Source organism: Mesoplodon densirostris, chromosome X, assembly GCF_025265405.1.
Source record: "Mesoplodon densirostris isolate mMesDen1 chromosome X, mMesDen1 primary haplotype, whole genome shotgun sequence".
Classification (NCBI taxonomy): domain Eukaryota; kingdom Metazoa; phylum Chordata; class Mammalia; order Artiodactyla; family Ziphiidae; genus Mesoplodon; species Mesoplodon densirostris.
This window is the reverse complement of record NC_082681.1, coordinates 49,612,454-49,630,557: the sequence shown is the minus strand read 5'-3', so window position 1 is coordinate 49,630,557 and position 18,104 is coordinate 49,612,454. Positions and strand designations below refer to the sequence as shown.

Sequence of the window (18,104 nt, the reverse complement as noted above, 5' to 3'; positions counted from 1 at the left end):
AGAAAATCCCCTATATTTCACCAAAAATTTAGTAAAGCTATGCATGGAGAAGTCATCTTCCATTGCATGGAGCTCAATTCCAGTCTCTGTTTCCCCAGGTAGCATCTGAATGACACTAGACAAACTCCAGCACCTCAGTAAGCCTCAGCAACCTTGGAAAGTTGGTGATTCTGATATCAGAATCCCCTTGTGAGGAATTCATGGAAGAATAGAGGCAATGTAGCAAGTACAGAGCCTGGCCTACAGCTGGCACACAGAGTTCTCTGGGTTTGCCAAACGAAGGAACACAATGTAGTGTAGCTGATCCAGAGTCTGGCATACAGAGCTCCCTGTGTTTGTAACCAGAAGTACCAAGGTCCCCTAAGCCTCCTGATTCCAGATGCCCTCCTCTGCAAGGGTGGTACAGTTGGAAAGAGTTCCCTGGGTGTTAGGCTGGTAGCAAACTCAGGGGGCAGTAATTACAGGAAGTTAAGTCTCCTCTGGCCCCCAGGGCTGTCCTCCTCTATGCTCTTGGGGAAGGGACTTCCTGTTAGGACTCCATCTTGTTTGTGTGGCTCTGACAGAGTGGTTTGGGGCTTGCACTCTCCTTCTTCGGCAGCCCTTCCTGATATTCTCCAAACCTCCAGCTCCAGACCCACAGATTCTCTTCACGAGCAGCCTGTGAGGAGGGTGGTGACAGATCACTGCCTTCAGGCCAGCCCATGGGTGAGTTGGTCAGCATGAGACCTTGTCCTCAGATCCCCACAGGGCAGGAGGGGTTCTGGGTTCCCTCCCTAACCCCAACCCACAGGACCCCCAGCAAGCTGACCCCCCTTTAGAGAAGGCATGCAGAGGGCTCAGGCTCACTATTTCCCACTCTCTTGAGGAAATGGGCCAAGTGGGCTCTGACACACCCATCCTGATTCCATGGGGAAAACCTCTTCTCTTATGGAAATGGCCATGGCTGAGGTGAATTATTTCCCCTGGCTAAGGAAAAGGCAAAAGTCATGTGATCTTCTCAGGTCTAGGGTTTGGAGAGTAGGGAGGGCCATCTAGGTGGGGCGTGGGATTGTGTAAACTAATATTCCTTGGATTTATATGAGGTGGGGGAGGGGCAGAAAACCCACCATTACCACTGAGTATTACATTAACTAGTCAGGGTAAATTGTATTAGTCCATAGAAGCTTACTGAGGCTTGCTTTGTTGCCCAGCATATGATCTATCCTGGAATGTTCGATGAGTAGTTCTTATGTGCATTGTTCTATGTCACTTAAATACATTTGTTAACTTAAGTCACATTTTGAAACCTTCTCCCTCTAGCTGAGTTTTTGTCTGCCATTTTGTGCATCACTCAGTGAGCTGTGTAAAAATTTCCCACTGTGACTGTGAATTTGTCCATGCTCTATTTCTGTTAGATTTTGCTTTGCATATTTTGGCTCTATTTTAGGACATGCATACAAATTTAGAATTTTATATTAATATCTCCTTATTGCATTGAACCTGTTATCAAAAAGAAATCTCCTTCTTTCTCTAGTGATTCTTTTTTCTTTAAACTGTACCTTTACTTTTACTAATAGGGTTATACCAGCTCTCTGTAGGTTACTGTGGAAAAGGTATACATTTTGCCATCATTTTTTTATTTTAAAATTTCCTAGATATTAAAATTTGCATGTGTCTCTTTTCAGGAGCATTTGATGGAGGGTTTCTTGTCCAGTCTGATAATAGCTGTCTTTCTATTTGGAATAATAATCTCAAATTTTTAATGTAAAAGTAGATGTAATTTGGTTTATACATACTATCTTACTGTATATTTATTTTTGTCTCTTCTAAGTTCTTTTTCCTTTCCTTTCCTTTGAAATGATTAACATTTTATAACTATTAAATTGTTACCTCATGTGGCTAGATAAACATTCTTTTGCCATTCTTGTAGTGTTTACCCTTCAGATTACAATGTACATTTTTGCACTTTCAGTCTAATGTTAATTAATTAGTTCTTTAGAACTCCTCAGACAATTAGGGGACCTTGAGACACTTTGATTCCATATACTCCCTCCAAATTTATTGTCATGCATTTTCATTGTCTATATATTTAAATCCCCAGAAGAAATTACTATCATTGTGTTATATAATCAGCACTCATTTAAATTTGCCTACATATTCACAAATGTCATTAGTCTTTCTTTCCTGTATCTATGTGCCTCCACCTGGGAAGATATTTCTTCTGCCCAAGAAAGAGTCTATAATATTTCTTTTAGTTTGAGTCTTCTGGTCACAAATTTTCCGAGTTTTTGTTACAGGATGAAGAAATGAATGCCTTTTTTTAAAGAATGTTTCTCTTTAAAGCATACTTTTTCTCCTGTTACAATAATACTGTTACACTGAGTTGATATCTTGTTACTTTTGGAAACTTCTCAACAAAGATCTCTTCAAATACCACTTCTCCACTGTTCCCTCCCCTTCTTTCCGGGACTCACATTAACCATGTGTTAGCTATGTTCACTGCATCACCTTTAATTATCTCCCCCTCGCTTTTGGTATTCTCCATGCTATGTCTCTCCAGGCTGCATTCTGGATCTTTTCATCGGACTTATCTTTCATATCTCTAATTCTTTCGTCAGGCAGGGAGATCACCTTTGACCCTTGAACCACCACACCAGGCTAGATTTCAGGGTAGGTTTTATTGTGCCCCTAGAGCCGAGCAGAGAAGAGAGAGTTAGAGGTGAAAAGCCACTTGTCCCAGGTCACATAACCTGAACCAAGCAGAGCAGGGACTAACATCACAGACTAAACCCTGGGTCCAGACCCTTTCGTCTGTGCTTGCTTTCTTCTTGGCTGTGAACACTCCCCACCTATCATTTCCTGAGAATTGGAACCACAGTGAAGTCTCTCAGCCTTTTTTTTTTCTTCCTAACTATGATAATTTCCTATTTAGATTATAAAGTTGGTGGTATTTCTTCATTAGCCGTGATATTTACCCAGGAATTTTTCTGGTACTGAGACCATTGATGTGATATTCTCAATTTCAGGGTACAATAAGCAAGTAAACTCCTTACAAAGAAGAGCAAGATGCTGTCGTATTTACAGAAGGAGGTATAACAGCTGGTCTGAACAAGTCAGGCCTGGTATTCATCCTTCATCCCAGCAACAACAAGATGGAGATCAAGCAGAAAGTGATGTTCACAAGGACACTGGAGTAAGATAGTAAGTGACCAGTCAGAATAGCTGAAGTGCACCAGCTAGTGGAACAAAACCATGTAGCTAAATATGTCACTCTTCTCTCTAACCTGGAAGAGTGAGGAATGATGGGATAAGGTTAACGGTTGAGCAATCTTTATTGTAGCTCTGCTATCATTGGGGAAAATGTAGAGAGGACTTCCCAAGACTATACGGACCACTTTCTTCTCTGCACTTCCCCACAGTGCTCCCTATGCCCTTCCATCCTGTCATCGGAGAGGCAATTTTCAGGAACAAGACGAAACCCCTGTTAACAAGGAGACAGAGCAAAAGCCTCCAGAGAGAAGAATGGAGAGAAACAGGCAGGATGAGACCTTGGGGAGCTGGTTCAAGATCAGAGTGAGTGTGCTGGCTAAATGGACCTAACATGTAGAAGAAGATGACAGAGAGAGTCATGTTGGGCGCATGTAGAGATGCTGGGACTTTTCTCTCGTGGCAGTGGAGCTGGTAATCTGTCTTGTTATTACTAGGAGTTAACTTCCTAGATCATGTGAGGGCAGGTTCAGAGAAGCAATATAAAGGGAGCAGACTGACTGCAGGGACCATGGGAGACGCTGTCTAAAACAAAGGAGGAAACTACTGCCAAGGAGATGGAGCAACTCCACACCAGAAGACGCAGTTTGGCTCAAGCTGAGTGTAGGAGGAGGTTGAGTCTCTGGGATCCTCGTCAGAGGGGCAGGCCAGGTCTGCCTTAGGTAGGATCTCTTAGAACTTTATAAAAGTAAGTACGTGTGAAAGATATGAAGTCGATTATTTCAGGAAAAGTATTTAAATGGAAAGAAAGGATATATAGGAAGCCCATGTCTGGTGTAAAAGTTAGCGATAACAGATATTGTCCTATCTTAAGAAATTACCTAAAGCCTGAAAAAAGGTCCTAAAGCAAGACACAACTGGGTCTTATCTTAACCTTGGATTCCATTGTATCACTTTTCTTTCCCCAATTATTTCTTTGCCTCTTAGGTTCCCTTCGGTATTAAATATGATGAGAAGTGGCTGCTGAATTTGATTCACAAGCAATGCAGTGTCCCCTTCACCCCAGTCGAAGTAAGAGAGGACATTGAGGCCAATGAGAGGAAACGGGGTAGATGGCAGGCCCAGATGAGAAATGGCTCTGGTCTCATATTATGCTTCTCTTGTCACTCTCCCTACAGTTTCACTATGAGAAAATGGAGGCCCAGTTCTTCGTTCAGAATGCCAACATTGCTTTTGAACTGAAGAATGTCAACGGCAAGATTTACAATGAGGCTAATGAAAGGGTGTGTGTCAAGGGCATGAGCAGGGCTAGCTGGGAGCCAGAGGGCAGGGCAGGGGCATGGTCTTGCTTGATCCCAGGGCTGAGATTTCCTGGAGCTTACCCAGCCCCTCTTGTGTTCTCAACAGATATCTATCTTTGTTGATCCCTGTGATGCACCCCACTCTGTGCTGAAGGAGCTGAGGTCAGAAAAGGTGGAGCAGATAAAGGTAATGCAGACTCAACACAACCTGTGCACTCACAGCCAGACCCACCTATTGCCCCCGATCACCACCTCAGACTCAGAGCCCCTGAACCCCATCCCTAACTCAGCAGCTGCCCGTGAAGGAACGATATGATGCCTCCCAGCAATCTCGTGACATCCAGGGAGTCCGCTCTGACCCTGGTATGGCGACAGCAGCAATTGTAGAGCAGGTGAGAGCAGAGGGGTCTAGCTGGGAAGGATACTCAGGAATGGTAACTCGGGGAGGGGTTGGTGCTGGAGCTGTACCAGCCAGGAGCCTCTCAGCCCCCGATTCCCTCCTCCTGGCTTCCTGGAGACTTGATGACCCGTGATACTGGAATGGCGCAAAACCCTAGAAATGGCATGGCTGCCTCCCTGCAGACCCATCCAGGGAATATGCCCAAGATGAGGACCTTAGACCCAATGTTGGGGCTGGTGGTGATGGTGGGAGAGATTAGGTAGAAGAGGCAGATTGGTCTCAGGTATCCCCTGCTGGGGTCCTCACTCTAACTCTTTCCTCATCATAGCTTTTGACCTTGGACCTGAGCGATAAGAAACCCTACCAGCTGCACGGCCTGTCCAACACTATGCCGAATGCTTCCAACACCAAGAACTGGAACCTCTCCAACACTGAGGTGAGGTGTGGTACCCAGATCCGTCTTTGAAGGGAAGGTGGGAAGGCTCATGTGATGGTGACAGAGGAAGGGAAATGGATTTGTAGGAAAAGGAAGGGACTAGGGGTGCACGGCCATCCTGGCTCTGTTTCTCTGGCCCATGTGGTTCCTCCTCATAATCACAGGTGAAGCCTGCAGGGGAGATGGACAAGGGTGAGCGGCTGGAACCAGAAGGGATGTGTGCAGAGAGAAACCCCCTGTGCACCACCTTCCCTGATAAGTCAACCAACATAAGGTCAGATGTATACTCTGTTACCCGCTGGCAGCCTGAGCTACTCCCGAAAGTGCCCGTTTGCAAGGGGCAGCTGACGTGGACCTCAGGGAGGACTACAGGCCCTATGCTCTCCTCTCTGCATCACAAAGTGGACAGAGTTTCAACCACAAACCATATGGGCCCCCAGCCCAACATGTGCATATTTTACATTCTTACCTGCTGTGTCTGAGCCATTCTGGGGCAGGTGAAGAGCTGCAAAAGGGGTGCCATTTCACATTTCCTCTCTCTTCTTCCCTGACCCCAACCATGGGAGAGTTTCTTTCCCTTCCCTTTGTTTTCTCTCTCTCCCTTGTCTCTAGGCCCATATGTCTCTGTCATCTCACCCCTCGTACCTTCACTCCCTTTCTGTCTTCATCCCCCTCCATCTCCCTCCCTGAGCCCCACCTCACTCACCTCCCTGCCCCAGCATCCTGGGCCACCCATGGGGGGAGTCCAGGTCTTGGTCCAGGTCTTGGCAGAGTGCAGGACCCTAAGTGAGGTGGCAGAGCCTCGGGCACACACCCCATTCCCTCTTCTCCCCACAGCCTTCAGCCGGGCCCTGGAGGAAGGAAGGGAGGGGAAGGAAGCCCTGCAGCATGAGTTTGAAATGCTGGTCATGGTGGCACTGGAGAAGGGAGTCCGCGCATTCTGCGGGGAGCTACCCAGGGGAAGGAGAGGAAGGGAGGGAGGGAGGCGGGGAGGGAGGCAGGGCATGCTCTCCCTCTGTATCAGTCGATGGGGGCCGTGTTCAGGGCCCTGGAAGGCTGGGACACTGGGGTGTGGGTGTACTTGCTCCCATGAGGAAGAGGGTCACCTCCACAGTTTCGCTGACTTTTCTGTTTTGTCTTGATTTTGGCAGCTCCATCCTGGAATTGTTCCCCAAGTTACTAACCTTGGTAAGTGTATTCCTTGTTCACAGACTCCTCTAACTGGCACTGACAGCACCCACAAACTACTCTGCACCCCATTAGGTCTTGCCACAGTTACAGTTTTGAAACTGACCCTTAAACGTCCTGGGCGGAGGGGGATGGTACAGCCCCTGTGGTAGCCTGACAGAGGCTCTGGATCTTCTTCAACCACGTTCTTCACAGGCTTTGGGGAACCCCCGGTGATGATCCAAACTGTAGTCCTGCCCATGGAATTTCCGGGGCCCTTTCACCCCTGACCTCTGACCCTCACCGTCTCTTGGGCCCATCCTTTTCCCTGATCATCCAACACCACCTCCTGGTCTGCACTGCTGACATCATCTTATCTTCCCCAGGATGGCCAGGAGACATCCCCACAGGCTAAGTGTGGTATTCAAGCCTGCAAGCACTTACCAATCTGCAAGGTGAGGATGGAGGATCAAGCCGGGTTTTAAGTGGAGCATGAGAAGGGTGTGTCAGCCCTGGTCCTGAGGACGGTTTTGATTCCAGGGAAGCTACTTTGGATCTGATGAGCTGAAGAGCCTAGTCCTGCAATTCCTGAAGCAGTAAGTACCTCTTGGAAGCTGAGCAAGGGGAGGGCTATGAGAGGTGAGGCCACCTAAGCACAGGTCTGCTCAGGGGAGTTTTCAAGTCTCATTTGAGGTCCAGACCACAGAGGTAGACTGCCTTCACTGCCCTCCCTTAGGTACTACTTGATCCATGACTACGGAGACCGACAGGTTCTCACAGGGGCTTATCACGAGGAGGCCTGCTTCTCCCTGACCATTCCCTTCCACCCCGAGGACCCAGCCCCGTGAGTATCACAGCACAGACTCTGCTCCTGGGCCGTGTGGCTCCCCAGCAGACACAGGCCAGCTCCTGCAAATACGCACCACCCACTGTTGCTCTTTGTCTCCTAGAAGCAGCTTGTGCGAGTACTTCAAGGACAGCAGGAATATGAAGAAGCTCAAGGACCCCCGTGAGTGTGCGATGGGAAGACTGGGTGGGAAAGGGCGGTGAAGGGGTCAATCATAGGGCCCAGGGCGTGGCAGCCCCTGACCTTCGCTCGCTTGCCCTCCCCTCACAGACCTGCGGGTTCAGCTGCTGAAGCACACAAAACGTGTCATTGTGCACACCCTCTGTGGGTTGCCCAAGACTCAGCATGACTTCAGCTCCTTCGTGGTGGACATTTGGTTCCAGACGGTGAGTGCCTGCTTCCTCCCTCGGGCGGGCCCAGGATGCCGCAGGTGGGTAGGAGGTGGAGGTGGTGACTGGGCGCCTGGGCTCTTCCCTTTCAGGAAATGATGCTCTGCTTCTCCGTCAGCGGGGTGTTCGAGGAAGGTGAGTGTGTGTAGACCCCCACCCCTGATGTCTCATTGCTGCCTCCCCTTGGCCAGGCTCACTCCCAGACCCACCCAGCTTCCTGGACCCCTTCCTTTCCCTTCCCTTCCCTTCGCTCCACTCCCCCCTTCCCTCCCCACCTGCCCTCCCCTACCTCCCCTCCCCTCCCCTCCCCTCCCCTTCCCCACTGTGTTCTCCAGACCTCAGGCTTCCCACAGACAACCCAGGTCTGAGCTGTGTCCATGTTTGTCTGCCCTGCACACCCTGGGCGTTGGGGACATAGGCTGTGGAGTTTGGTGCCTCTCATCCCAGATCCTTACTGTGAGAACTTGGGCCGCTATTGAACCTCTCAGTTTCCTCATCTGCACAATGGGGTAGAAGTATCCACCTCTTGGGCGGCTGTGAAGAATGCATCCCGTGAACTTGTGTAGTGGTTGTCAGCGGCCATGTCACTGGGCGCAGACTGCTCCTATAGCTGCCCTCCCCATTCGCGACACCCTGGCCCCCGTTAACAACTGCCCTCTTAGCATGAGTGTCCAGTCACACCCTGACTGGGGACCGCCGTGTGAGCATGTACAGCACGTGCGGCTCTCAGGGTTACTGTGGTTTGTTTGCTGTTGAAGTGGAAGGAAGTTCTCAGGGCTGTGTGCGTGCCTTCACCCGGACCTTCATCGCTACCCCTGCCAGCTACTGCAGGTGAGAGCCCTGTCGTGGGTGGGAATACCCATCCTCGCCTGGGCTCAGGGGCGTGGGAATGTGGTGGCACAGACCTTAGATTTACTCGGTATTGTGGAAAGCCAGCAGTGAGATCCCAGGAGCAGTCTAGCCTAGTGGTTAAGAAGAGTATGGGCTCTGGAATCGGCCTATGCATTCACTCCTTCCCCAACACTCACTCGCTGTGTCCTTCGTCAAGTCATATGACCTCTGTGTGACTCAGTGTCTTCTTCCGAGAATGGGGATCAGAGTGTCCAGCCCTTGGGCTGTGGTAAAGGGTAAATGTGAAATTGCCCGTGAGTTGGGGATAAACCTATAATTCGAGTGAAGGTGGTAGACAGTCTCTCCAAAGGTGGGCTCTGTGGGGAGGGGCAGAGGTACCAGTCAAGGAACCTGGGAGACAGGCACAGGAGGGACGTGGAATGAATCTGGTTGCTGAGTGCCAGTGGGAGCAGAGTCAGTATTGGGGGTGAGGGTGTCCATCCATCAGTTGTCTGGGGGTCCATTTTTCCTTCAGTCTGTGCATCGTGAATGACGAGCTGTTTGTGAGGGATGCCAACCCCAGTGAGACCCAGCGGTTTTCTGCATCCCAGTGCCTACACCCACCTCCAGCTCCATGCACACCCTCTCCCAGCTGCAGCAGGACATCATGGAGGCATCCTCCACCCCATCTGAGATGAACCTCTAGTGGTCTCAGAAGTGAGTGCTGGGTTTGCATGGGGATAGGAGGGAGCTGGAACGAGTAGAGGAGGGATTAAAGGGAATTTTCAGGTCATTATTTTAAATCTATTTTTTCTTACAAACGTTTACTTGTGAAAAAGTCCCTAATTTCATACTAATACATTTCCATGTACTATAAAATACAGGTTTCCTATCTTATATACTGTTTTGAAACTTCTTTTATTAGTAGTACCAGCATAGTTTCTTCTCAGTATATGTGAAGCTACATTACTCTTTCTAAGATCAATATATCAAACAATTGAATTCCTGGAAGCCATAAGCTATTATTGATCGCCATTTACCTTTTCGCCTCTTTTTCAGCATTACATGCAGTGGCATCTGCTCCTTCTGGTACATACATGTTGGTAAACTTGAAGGCTTGCTCTTGTAGCATAGATTTAGCAGTGAAGTTGTGTGGTCAAGTGTCTCCAGTTTGGTCCTAAGGGAGGTCATCTATCCTCCCCCACTACAGGTGCTTTCAGTACAATGACTAGACTATACCAGAAATAAAAACTTCTTTACTCATCAAAAAGTGAATTCTGAGAATTCAGCGATAAGACGAAATAGACCTCTAGGGTTTCAGGAAGGTGCAGGCGGACAGAAGTCAGGTGCCCTGGGGTTGACACTCACGGCTGCTGGCTCTGCTGACATCCCAATTCTTTCTCTTTACTTTCTTCAGTCCAAGGGCAAAATTCCAGATGAGACCCTCACCCACTGACCTGGGATCTTGAGAGCAAAACTCTGCAAATGAGCCTTTAGATGTCATTCTCATCCTCATCATATTTGTTACCTCTCTTCTCTTAACTGAAGCCACATCCATGACTAAGCTTGCAGTCCAGCTAATCAGGAAGCCAAAGTTTACCGTGTAGGCCTGCCCGTTGCTCTATATTTTTCCCACGCATGATCCTTGTTTATCTTTATATTAAAGAGTAACATTGCACATTATATGTTGTGTGTCTTGGATTGCTTTTCCCCTGACCCAACCATGAGTTAGTGGGGCCAGGACCAAAAGGTCCCATCTCCTACATCATTCCTGGCAGTCTCTAGCATTTATATCTGACCGACACAGTGCTTGAAAATTATACAGTAACGACTCCATTCCTGGACTACCCTAAAATCCACGCTTTGCCTCCTGATAACCTTCTCTCCACCACTTCAGTACTCACAAGTTGTGACCGTTTTGATGTTCACTTCTATAAACAAATATAATATGTTTAGCAAGTAAAGTACCATATTTACTCCAATAATTATGGGTTTCTTAATCATTTAACAGGTCTAAAGCTTTGTTAACATTTTTATTAGGTTCTTAGGCTCTGTACCTAAGACTGTATTCCCCACAAATCCTGTGTTGTTTTTTTAACTTTTTAAATTTGAAATAATTATTGATTTACCAAAAGTTGCAAAAAAAATGTGTAGAGAGGTCATGTATACCCATCACTCACCTTCTCCTAATGATAACACCTTGTATTACTTTAGTACAGTATTGAAACAAAGAAATGGACATACGTACAATCCACTGAGCTTACCACAATTTCACCATTTTACATGCACTCATTTGTGTGTTAAAACACTTGTGTATAGTACTTATATATATAATTCCATGCACTTTTACCAGCTGTGTAGGTGTTCTAAACATCACCACAAACAAGATAAAAAACTGTTTCATCACCACACGTTTCCCTCATGTTAGCCTTTATAGTCACACCCACGTTCTTCCTGATCCCACATCTCTAAATTCTGGCAAACAGTATTATAATTTCCTAAATGTCATAGAAATGGAATCCTATAGTACATTACCTGTAGGAATGGATTTCTTTCACTCAGCATAACTCTCCTGAGATCCATCCAAGTTGTAAAGTGTGTCTATCATCTGTTCCTTTTTATTGCTGAATAGGATTCCATGGTGTGAATATACCACAGTCTGTTTAGCCATTCCCCCATTGAAAGACATCGGGGCAATTTCCCCTTTTTAACTATTGTGAGTAAAACTGTGATGAACTTCATGTAAAGGTTTTTGTGTAAACATAAATTTTCATTTCTCTGGGTAAATTGCCCAGAGTGCAACTGCTGTACCGTATGGTAATTGCATGTTTGGAAAAACCTGCCAAATTGTTTTCCAGACAGCCTGTACCATCTTGCATTCCCTTTGGCAATGTATGAGTGACTCAGCTTATCCAGTGTCGCCTGCATTTGGTTTTGTCACTTTTTTTCAGCCATTTGGGTAGGTGGGTTTAACATTTCATTGTGCTTTTTTTTTTTTTTTGTGGTACGCGGGCCTCTCACTGTTGTGGCCCCTCCCATTGCGGAGCACAGGCTCCGGACGCGCAGGCTCAGCGGCCATGGCTCACGGGCCCAGCCGCTCCACGGCATATGGGATCCTCCCAGACCGGGGCACTAACCCGTATCCCCTGCATCGGCAGGCGGACTCTCAACCACTGCGCCACCAGGGAGGCCCTCATTGTGCTTTTAATTTGCATTTGCATGATGGCTAAAGATGTTGAATAGCTTTTCCTAAGCCTATTTGCCCTCTGGTCATGTCTTTCATCCATTTTATAATTGGATTAAGAGGCAAGAAGTTACCTCTAGAGAGCTGCCCTGGCTCTGGCTAGCAGGCAGAGTAAGAGAATGTGAGGCCCCTCGAGACTCACTTTTCTTGACAGGGAGGGCAGAAGTGGGGCTGAAGCTATTAAATGTTCCTCAAATTAGGACTGAACTTGGATATGGAACAGGATTAAGAGGTGGGGGCATCTCTGGGTCCATCTGTGGAGATCTGGATAGGGCAGAAAATGAAGGGGGATATGGGGTGGAGGAAAAACAGTGGAAGGAGGGAGATACGGGGGGATGCCTTCTAAATGATGCTAGATTCATCACTCTCAGCCTGCTCAATGGAGTGCAAAAAACTATTCTCCTAGACATGTGGTTTTCAACTCTGGATATCCATTAGGATCCCCTGTAATGCTCAGATTCAACCAACAGAATCAGAGCCTCTAGGGATAAGCCCAGTCAGCAGTATCTTCAAGGTTCACCTCAGTTGATTCTAATGAGCTGTCAGAATTGAAAACCTTATCTGATGGTGTATTAGTTTGCTATGGCTGCCATAACAAGATACCACAGGCTGAGTAGCTTAAACAACAGAAATTTATTTCTCACATTTTAAATGTTGGAAGTCCAAGGTCCAGCTGTCCACAGGTTTGGATTTTTCTGAGGCCTCTCTCCTTGGCTTGCAAATGGCCTCCTTCTTACTCCTTCTTCACATGGTTGTCCTTCTGTGCATACACACCCTGGTATCTCTTTATGTGTCCTAAACTCCTCTTATAAGGAAATCAATCATATTGGATTAGTGTCTACCCCAATGGCCTCATTTTAATTTAATCACGTCTTTAAAGGCCCTATCTTCAAACACAGTCACATTCTGAGGTACTGGTGGTTAAAGCTCCAACATATGAATTTGAGTAGGACACAGTTCAGTCCACAACAGATGGTATGAGAAGTACCTTGGTCTGGGCTTCCCTGGTGGCGCAGTGGTTGAGAGTCTGCCTGCCGATGCAGGGGATACGGGTTCGTGCCCAGGTCTGGGAAGATCCCACATGCCGTGGAGCGGTTGGGACCGTGAGCCATGGCCGCTGAGCCTGCACATCCGGAGCCTGTGCTCCGCAACGGGAGAGGCCACAACTGTGAGAGGCCCGCATACCGCAAAAAAAAAAAAAAAGAAAAAATAGAAATACCTTGGCCTGAGAAATTAGTCTCCCTTTTAGCTACTTTCCTGGAACTACTATACAACACTTCTGCCATCACCTCATTAGGTAGGAGTTGGTCATATGACCATTCTTGCCTGCAAAGGAGGCTATAAATATGTTCTTTTACTGGAAATATTACTGTACCAAATAAATGTGGGATTCTTTTATTAAGAAAGAAGGAGAATTGGTATAGAACATATGCTACACTTTCATACCCAAGGCAGCTAGAAGCACTACCTCAATTATCATGTCCTTTCTACCCAGTTTTCCAACCACAGATTTCATGGGTTCAAACAAAACTGCTGCTTGAGAGACACCTGAGTTCTCTCTCCCATCCTCCCAAATCCCATGTCCCAGACCATGCCTGAGTCCTCACAACTTAGCGTGTTTTATCTACGTCATTCACTCATCATTCATTCATTCAAAAAATATTTATTGGTTACCAATGATATGTGAAGCACTGTGATAGGCACTGGAGATAAACCAGAGAACCTGAGAGACAGGGTCATGGTTCTCATGGAGCTCACATTCTACAGGGGTTGATTCACTCAAGATTTAAAAGCCATTAAGAAAATAATATGGGAAAATATGACAGAGAATGACTAGGGTGGGGGAGGCAAGAAGGATTTTCTGAAGGCGTAACTTAGATTTAATATTCAAATAACAAGAAGTACACAGTCAGCAGTGGGAAGATATTGGAGCTGAGCCCTCAAGGCAGAGGGAAGAGCAAGACGAAAGGCCCTAAGATATGGGCAAGCTTGGCAGTTTTAGGGAACAGCTTGTATGCCAGTGTGTATTGGGAGGACAACGTTAGAAAATGAGGTGAGAATGGTAGGAGGGGCCCAATAACAGAAGGTCCTGTGAGCCATGGTAAGGACTCTGGCTTTTGATCTTATTATGATGGGTGCTTTCTGAAAGGAAGGGAAGTTATTATTATAATCTACTTTATTAAAGCTCATTCTAAATGTTCCTTGGAGGACAGACTGAACTAGAGCAACTGTAAGATCAAGAGACAAGATTAGGAGTCTACGACATGCATGAGAGTGAGAGGTTACAGTCTCGTAGACCACAGTCGTAGCAATGGAAGGGGTGAGATGGGGTTTGAAATGACATGTATCTTGGAAGTACTGAACTTGTTGATGAAGTCCACGTTTGTGGTAAGGGATAGAGAGGAGTAAGTGTGTCTCTTGGAATGTGGATTTTGGCAGCTGGGTTACGGTGGTTTTCTTCGCTAGGGAAATGAATGGGGGACCAGCTTCAGTGCAATGCCAGGAAACTGACAGTTCTGTTTTGACCATGTCGTTTGCGGAGCCTATGAAAAATCTGGGTGGGGAGCATGTGGTTGGATGTATAAGTCAGGAGATCCTGAGAATATTCTTGGCTTTGGCAAAAACAAAAAAAAACAAAAAACAAACAAAAAAAACCAAAAGAACAAGCATGCAAGAAAACAAACAAAAAACCCAACTGTACCGTTCAATCTGAAAATACAGGTTGATTCCACATATGAGCATGATGCAGGTCTAGATTCTGGAAGGGATACAATGACATAATAAAAACCTACTTCACTGAGTTATAATTTACGTTCAACAGAATGCATCAATCTTTTTTTTTTTTTTTTTTCCGCTGTTCTGCACGGCTTGCAGGATCCTAATTCCCCAACCGGGGATCGAACCTGGGCCCCTTGCAGTGAGAGCACCGAGTCCTAACCACTGGACTTAGCTATAAGGCTAAGGCTCTGGCCTGCCAGGGGCTACTAACTATTAGAGAAGGAACATGTATGTCTGGAATATAACTATCATTCACCCACCTATTCATTCATTCATGCACCTAGCGCATGTCAAGCTCTGTGCTAAGAAGGGAAGATAGGACCATGAAAAAATTCAGACAACGTCTCTGTCTTCCTGAAGGTTAGGAGGCGAAATAGAGAACTGCAAGTGGCTCTGGTTGCTAAATAGTAAGGGAGGTATTTGGTGAGATAATTGGGCCCCCAAAAGGTCTAAGCCCAGTGCACAGATGCAACTCTTCCCCTTCTGCATGTCTCATAGACAATGCTGTGGCATGACCTAGAATATAGAGCTGTTAGAATAGAATGAGCCTGAACATGCTGTGCATAAATGGCTGAGGAAACAGCTTTCCAAACCTTCCACCCAGTAAACAGCCCTGATTATGTGCAGAAGTAGATCTCAATTTCACGTAATTCTCACAGTTGGAGTTGTATGACTAATTATTTTGTCTCTGTGGCTAATTAATAAGCTGAGGTTAAGAAGGGTCAAGTATCTTGGAAGAAAACAGCAGATCTACTGATAATAGGAAAGTGTTAGATTTTAAGCTGTGAGCTCTTAACTAGTGTGGATGACTCGTTCCCGCCCTTTAGGTCCAGGCTGAGGTAGTAGCAATGCAAGTTTCCCAGTCAAAGGCCTGGGATTCATTGGCCATTAGAGGATTTTAGGAACTGGAGAAGCTACAGGAAAATGAAAGCCTAACATGCCATCCTCCTGCCTGCTCCGCATCATTGCTCCTGCCTCTGCTCTCTTGTTTTCTATGATAACGTCATCTTAACATTAGGTTTTGTTATTGACTGAAGTGTGTTCTTCCAAAATTCATATCCTGAAGCCCTAATCACCAGTGCCTCAGAATGTGTCTGGATTTGGAGATAGGGCCTTTAAAAGGTGATTAAGTTAATTTAAGGCTGTTAGGGGATACCTTAATCCCATCTGACTGGTGTGCTTACAAGAAGAGGAGTTCAGGACACACAGAGAGACAGCAGAAGTGTGTATACACAGAGGGACAACCATGTGAAAAAGAAGCAAGAAGATGGCCCTCTTCAAGCCAAAGAGAGAGGCCTTAGCAGAGATCACCCCTGCTCACACCTTGATCTTGTACTTCCAGCCTCCAGAACTGTGAGAAACAAATTTCTGTTGTTAAGCCACTTATCTGTGGTATTTTTGTGTGGCAGTCTGAACAGTCTAATACAGGCATTATGAACGTGTTTCAGTAGGTTATGAAGCAGGTAGAGTAGACTGTCAGAAAGGATGAAAATAAAGTGATGGTAAAAAATACCAATGATCAGTAAAACTGAAAGGAATGTGGTTAATTTGTATTACTATCAGGCAAAATAGACATCAAGCAATTGCAACAAAGAAGGCTGCTATCAAACCATAAAAGAAAATGTATTAAGATTACAAATTCTGAACTTACATTCACCTAATAACATATCTTCAACACAGATATAGCAGTAAGTAACAAAGTTACAAGTAACAGAAAGTAAAATCCACTTTTGTGTATACCATAAGGAAATATACTTGCTTATATAACTGAGAGCCCAGAGGTAGAGGAGACTTTAGGTTAGTTGATCCAGTGGCTCAAAGATATAAAGACTCAGGCCCAATCTTGAACCAATGACTGTGGCTAGGGACATAGGATTATTGCGTGATATCTAGAGTAACTCTGGTCTCACCCTTGGAACTAGCAGTCAAATTCCCCCCAAACATGAGACTGTATGAGGGAGGAAATGCACTAATGAAAATCTGAGACCAGTTAGGAAGATGAGGAATGTATATTGCATAGGTAAACAAAAATGTCACCTTCAGGCCCCATTTGAAAGCACAATTATCAATATGAGCATAATACCCACAGTACTCAAGCTCAAACGGTTTTCAACTACTATGTCTTTCCAGGTAACAAATACTTCTACTCAGGAAATACCTACATTGAATTAGTGAATGGGTAGTTACAAAGCACTAGAGCTCTCATCCCTGCAGTAAGTTTAGGAAGAACCACAAAGGCATCCATGGTAGCATACTTAAATCTCATTTTCTTTCTCAAATTTTTGGCAAAGCTTTTTCTTTACTATCGTACTTTGATATTATTGTGTCAGGATAGTTTGGCTAGAAGGGAATGGATTCTTCATAGTTACAATTTTATCAAGTATTACCATTCTGTAAACATACAACACAGAGTTCATAAAGATATGAAAGATGAGAAGCAAGAAAATTGTCAACATTTATGATCAGCAACAATTTTCTTTAAAGAGCACCATTAAATTTCAATATGGAATATCTTTAAACGCTTCAAGCTGGGCTTCCCTGGTGGCACAGTGGTTGAGATTCCGCCTGCTGGTGCAGGGGCACGGGATCGTGCCCCGGTCCAGGAAGATCCCACATGTCGCACAGCAGCTGGGTCCGTCAGTCATGGCTGCTGAGCCTGCGCGTCCAAAGCCTGTGCTCCACAACGGGAGAGGCCACAACAGTGAGAGGCCCACGTACCACAAAAAAAAAAAAAATAGCTTCAAGCTTTTAGAAGATATTCACTCTTATAAAAATGTAATAACATTAAAGAACATCTTCTGTTAGTGTACATATTTGTAAATATGTAAAAAGGAATATTCCTCTGGGAACACTAGCCCAAGAACCACCACAGCCCTGCCTCCTGGCATACCAGGACCCAGCCCATACACCAACAGCCTGGCACCAGCTCTGGGACACATTGGGCCCCTCAACCAGCTGCTCCTGGATCTGGCCCCACTCACCAGTGGGATGAAGCCAGCCTTGGGACACCCCAGACCCCATACCCAGCTATGTCAGGAACTGGCCCCACACACCAACAAACTGACACTAGCTTCAGGACTCTGAGGCCCAGCAGTCAGAGACCCAGGAACCTGGCTGTGCCCACCAGCGAGACCACACTAGCTCCAGGACTCTCTGGGCCACAGCCCCACCCACCAGCAGGCCAACCCCAGTTCCAAGACACCTTGGTCCCCACAGCCAACTGCCCTGGGATCCAGCCCCACTCAACAGTGGGCCAACACTAGCTTTTGGACACCCCCAAACCCGGCAGCCAGCCATGTGGAACTGGCCCTGCCCACCAGCAGGCTGACACTACATACAGGACCTCTAGCCCCACCACCACCCACTGCAGAGCCTAGAACCACCCACCAGTGGGCCAGCGCTAATCCCGGGACTTCTTGAGGCACTGCAGCCAGTAGCCTCATGAACCAGCCTCACTCGCCAGTGGTCACCAGCCTCTGCACAAGGCAGGGCCTGGCACCCCACTGGAACAGGGGCCAGCCACAC

At 46.5% G+C, this 18,104-nt stretch overlaps 1 protein-coding gene across 1 annotated transcript; it reads left to right on the top strand.

The window, feature by feature from the left end:
* Positions 1-622: 622 nt before the first annotated feature.
* LOC132482071 (nuclear RNA export factor 3-like) lies at positions 623-10,192 on the top strand. The gene is given in 21 exon segments (XM_060087101.1): positions 623-705; positions 3,006-3,180; positions 3,399-3,552; positions 4,174-4,257; positions 4,365-4,469; positions 4,594-4,674; positions 4,781-4,850; positions 5,005-5,091; positions 5,214-5,323; positions 5,488-5,597; positions 6,475-6,511; positions 6,877-6,945; positions 7,031-7,086; positions 7,227-7,334; positions 7,441-7,499; positions 7,608-7,723; positions 7,819-7,861; positions 8,485-8,557; positions 9,093-9,148; positions 9,151-9,274; positions 9,975-10,192. Coding segments are annotated over 20 exon segments (1,710 nt in total). The 5' UTR covers positions 623-701; the 3' UTR covers positions 9,264-9,274; positions 9,975-10,192.
* Positions 10,193-18,104: the final 7,912 nt, after the last annotated feature.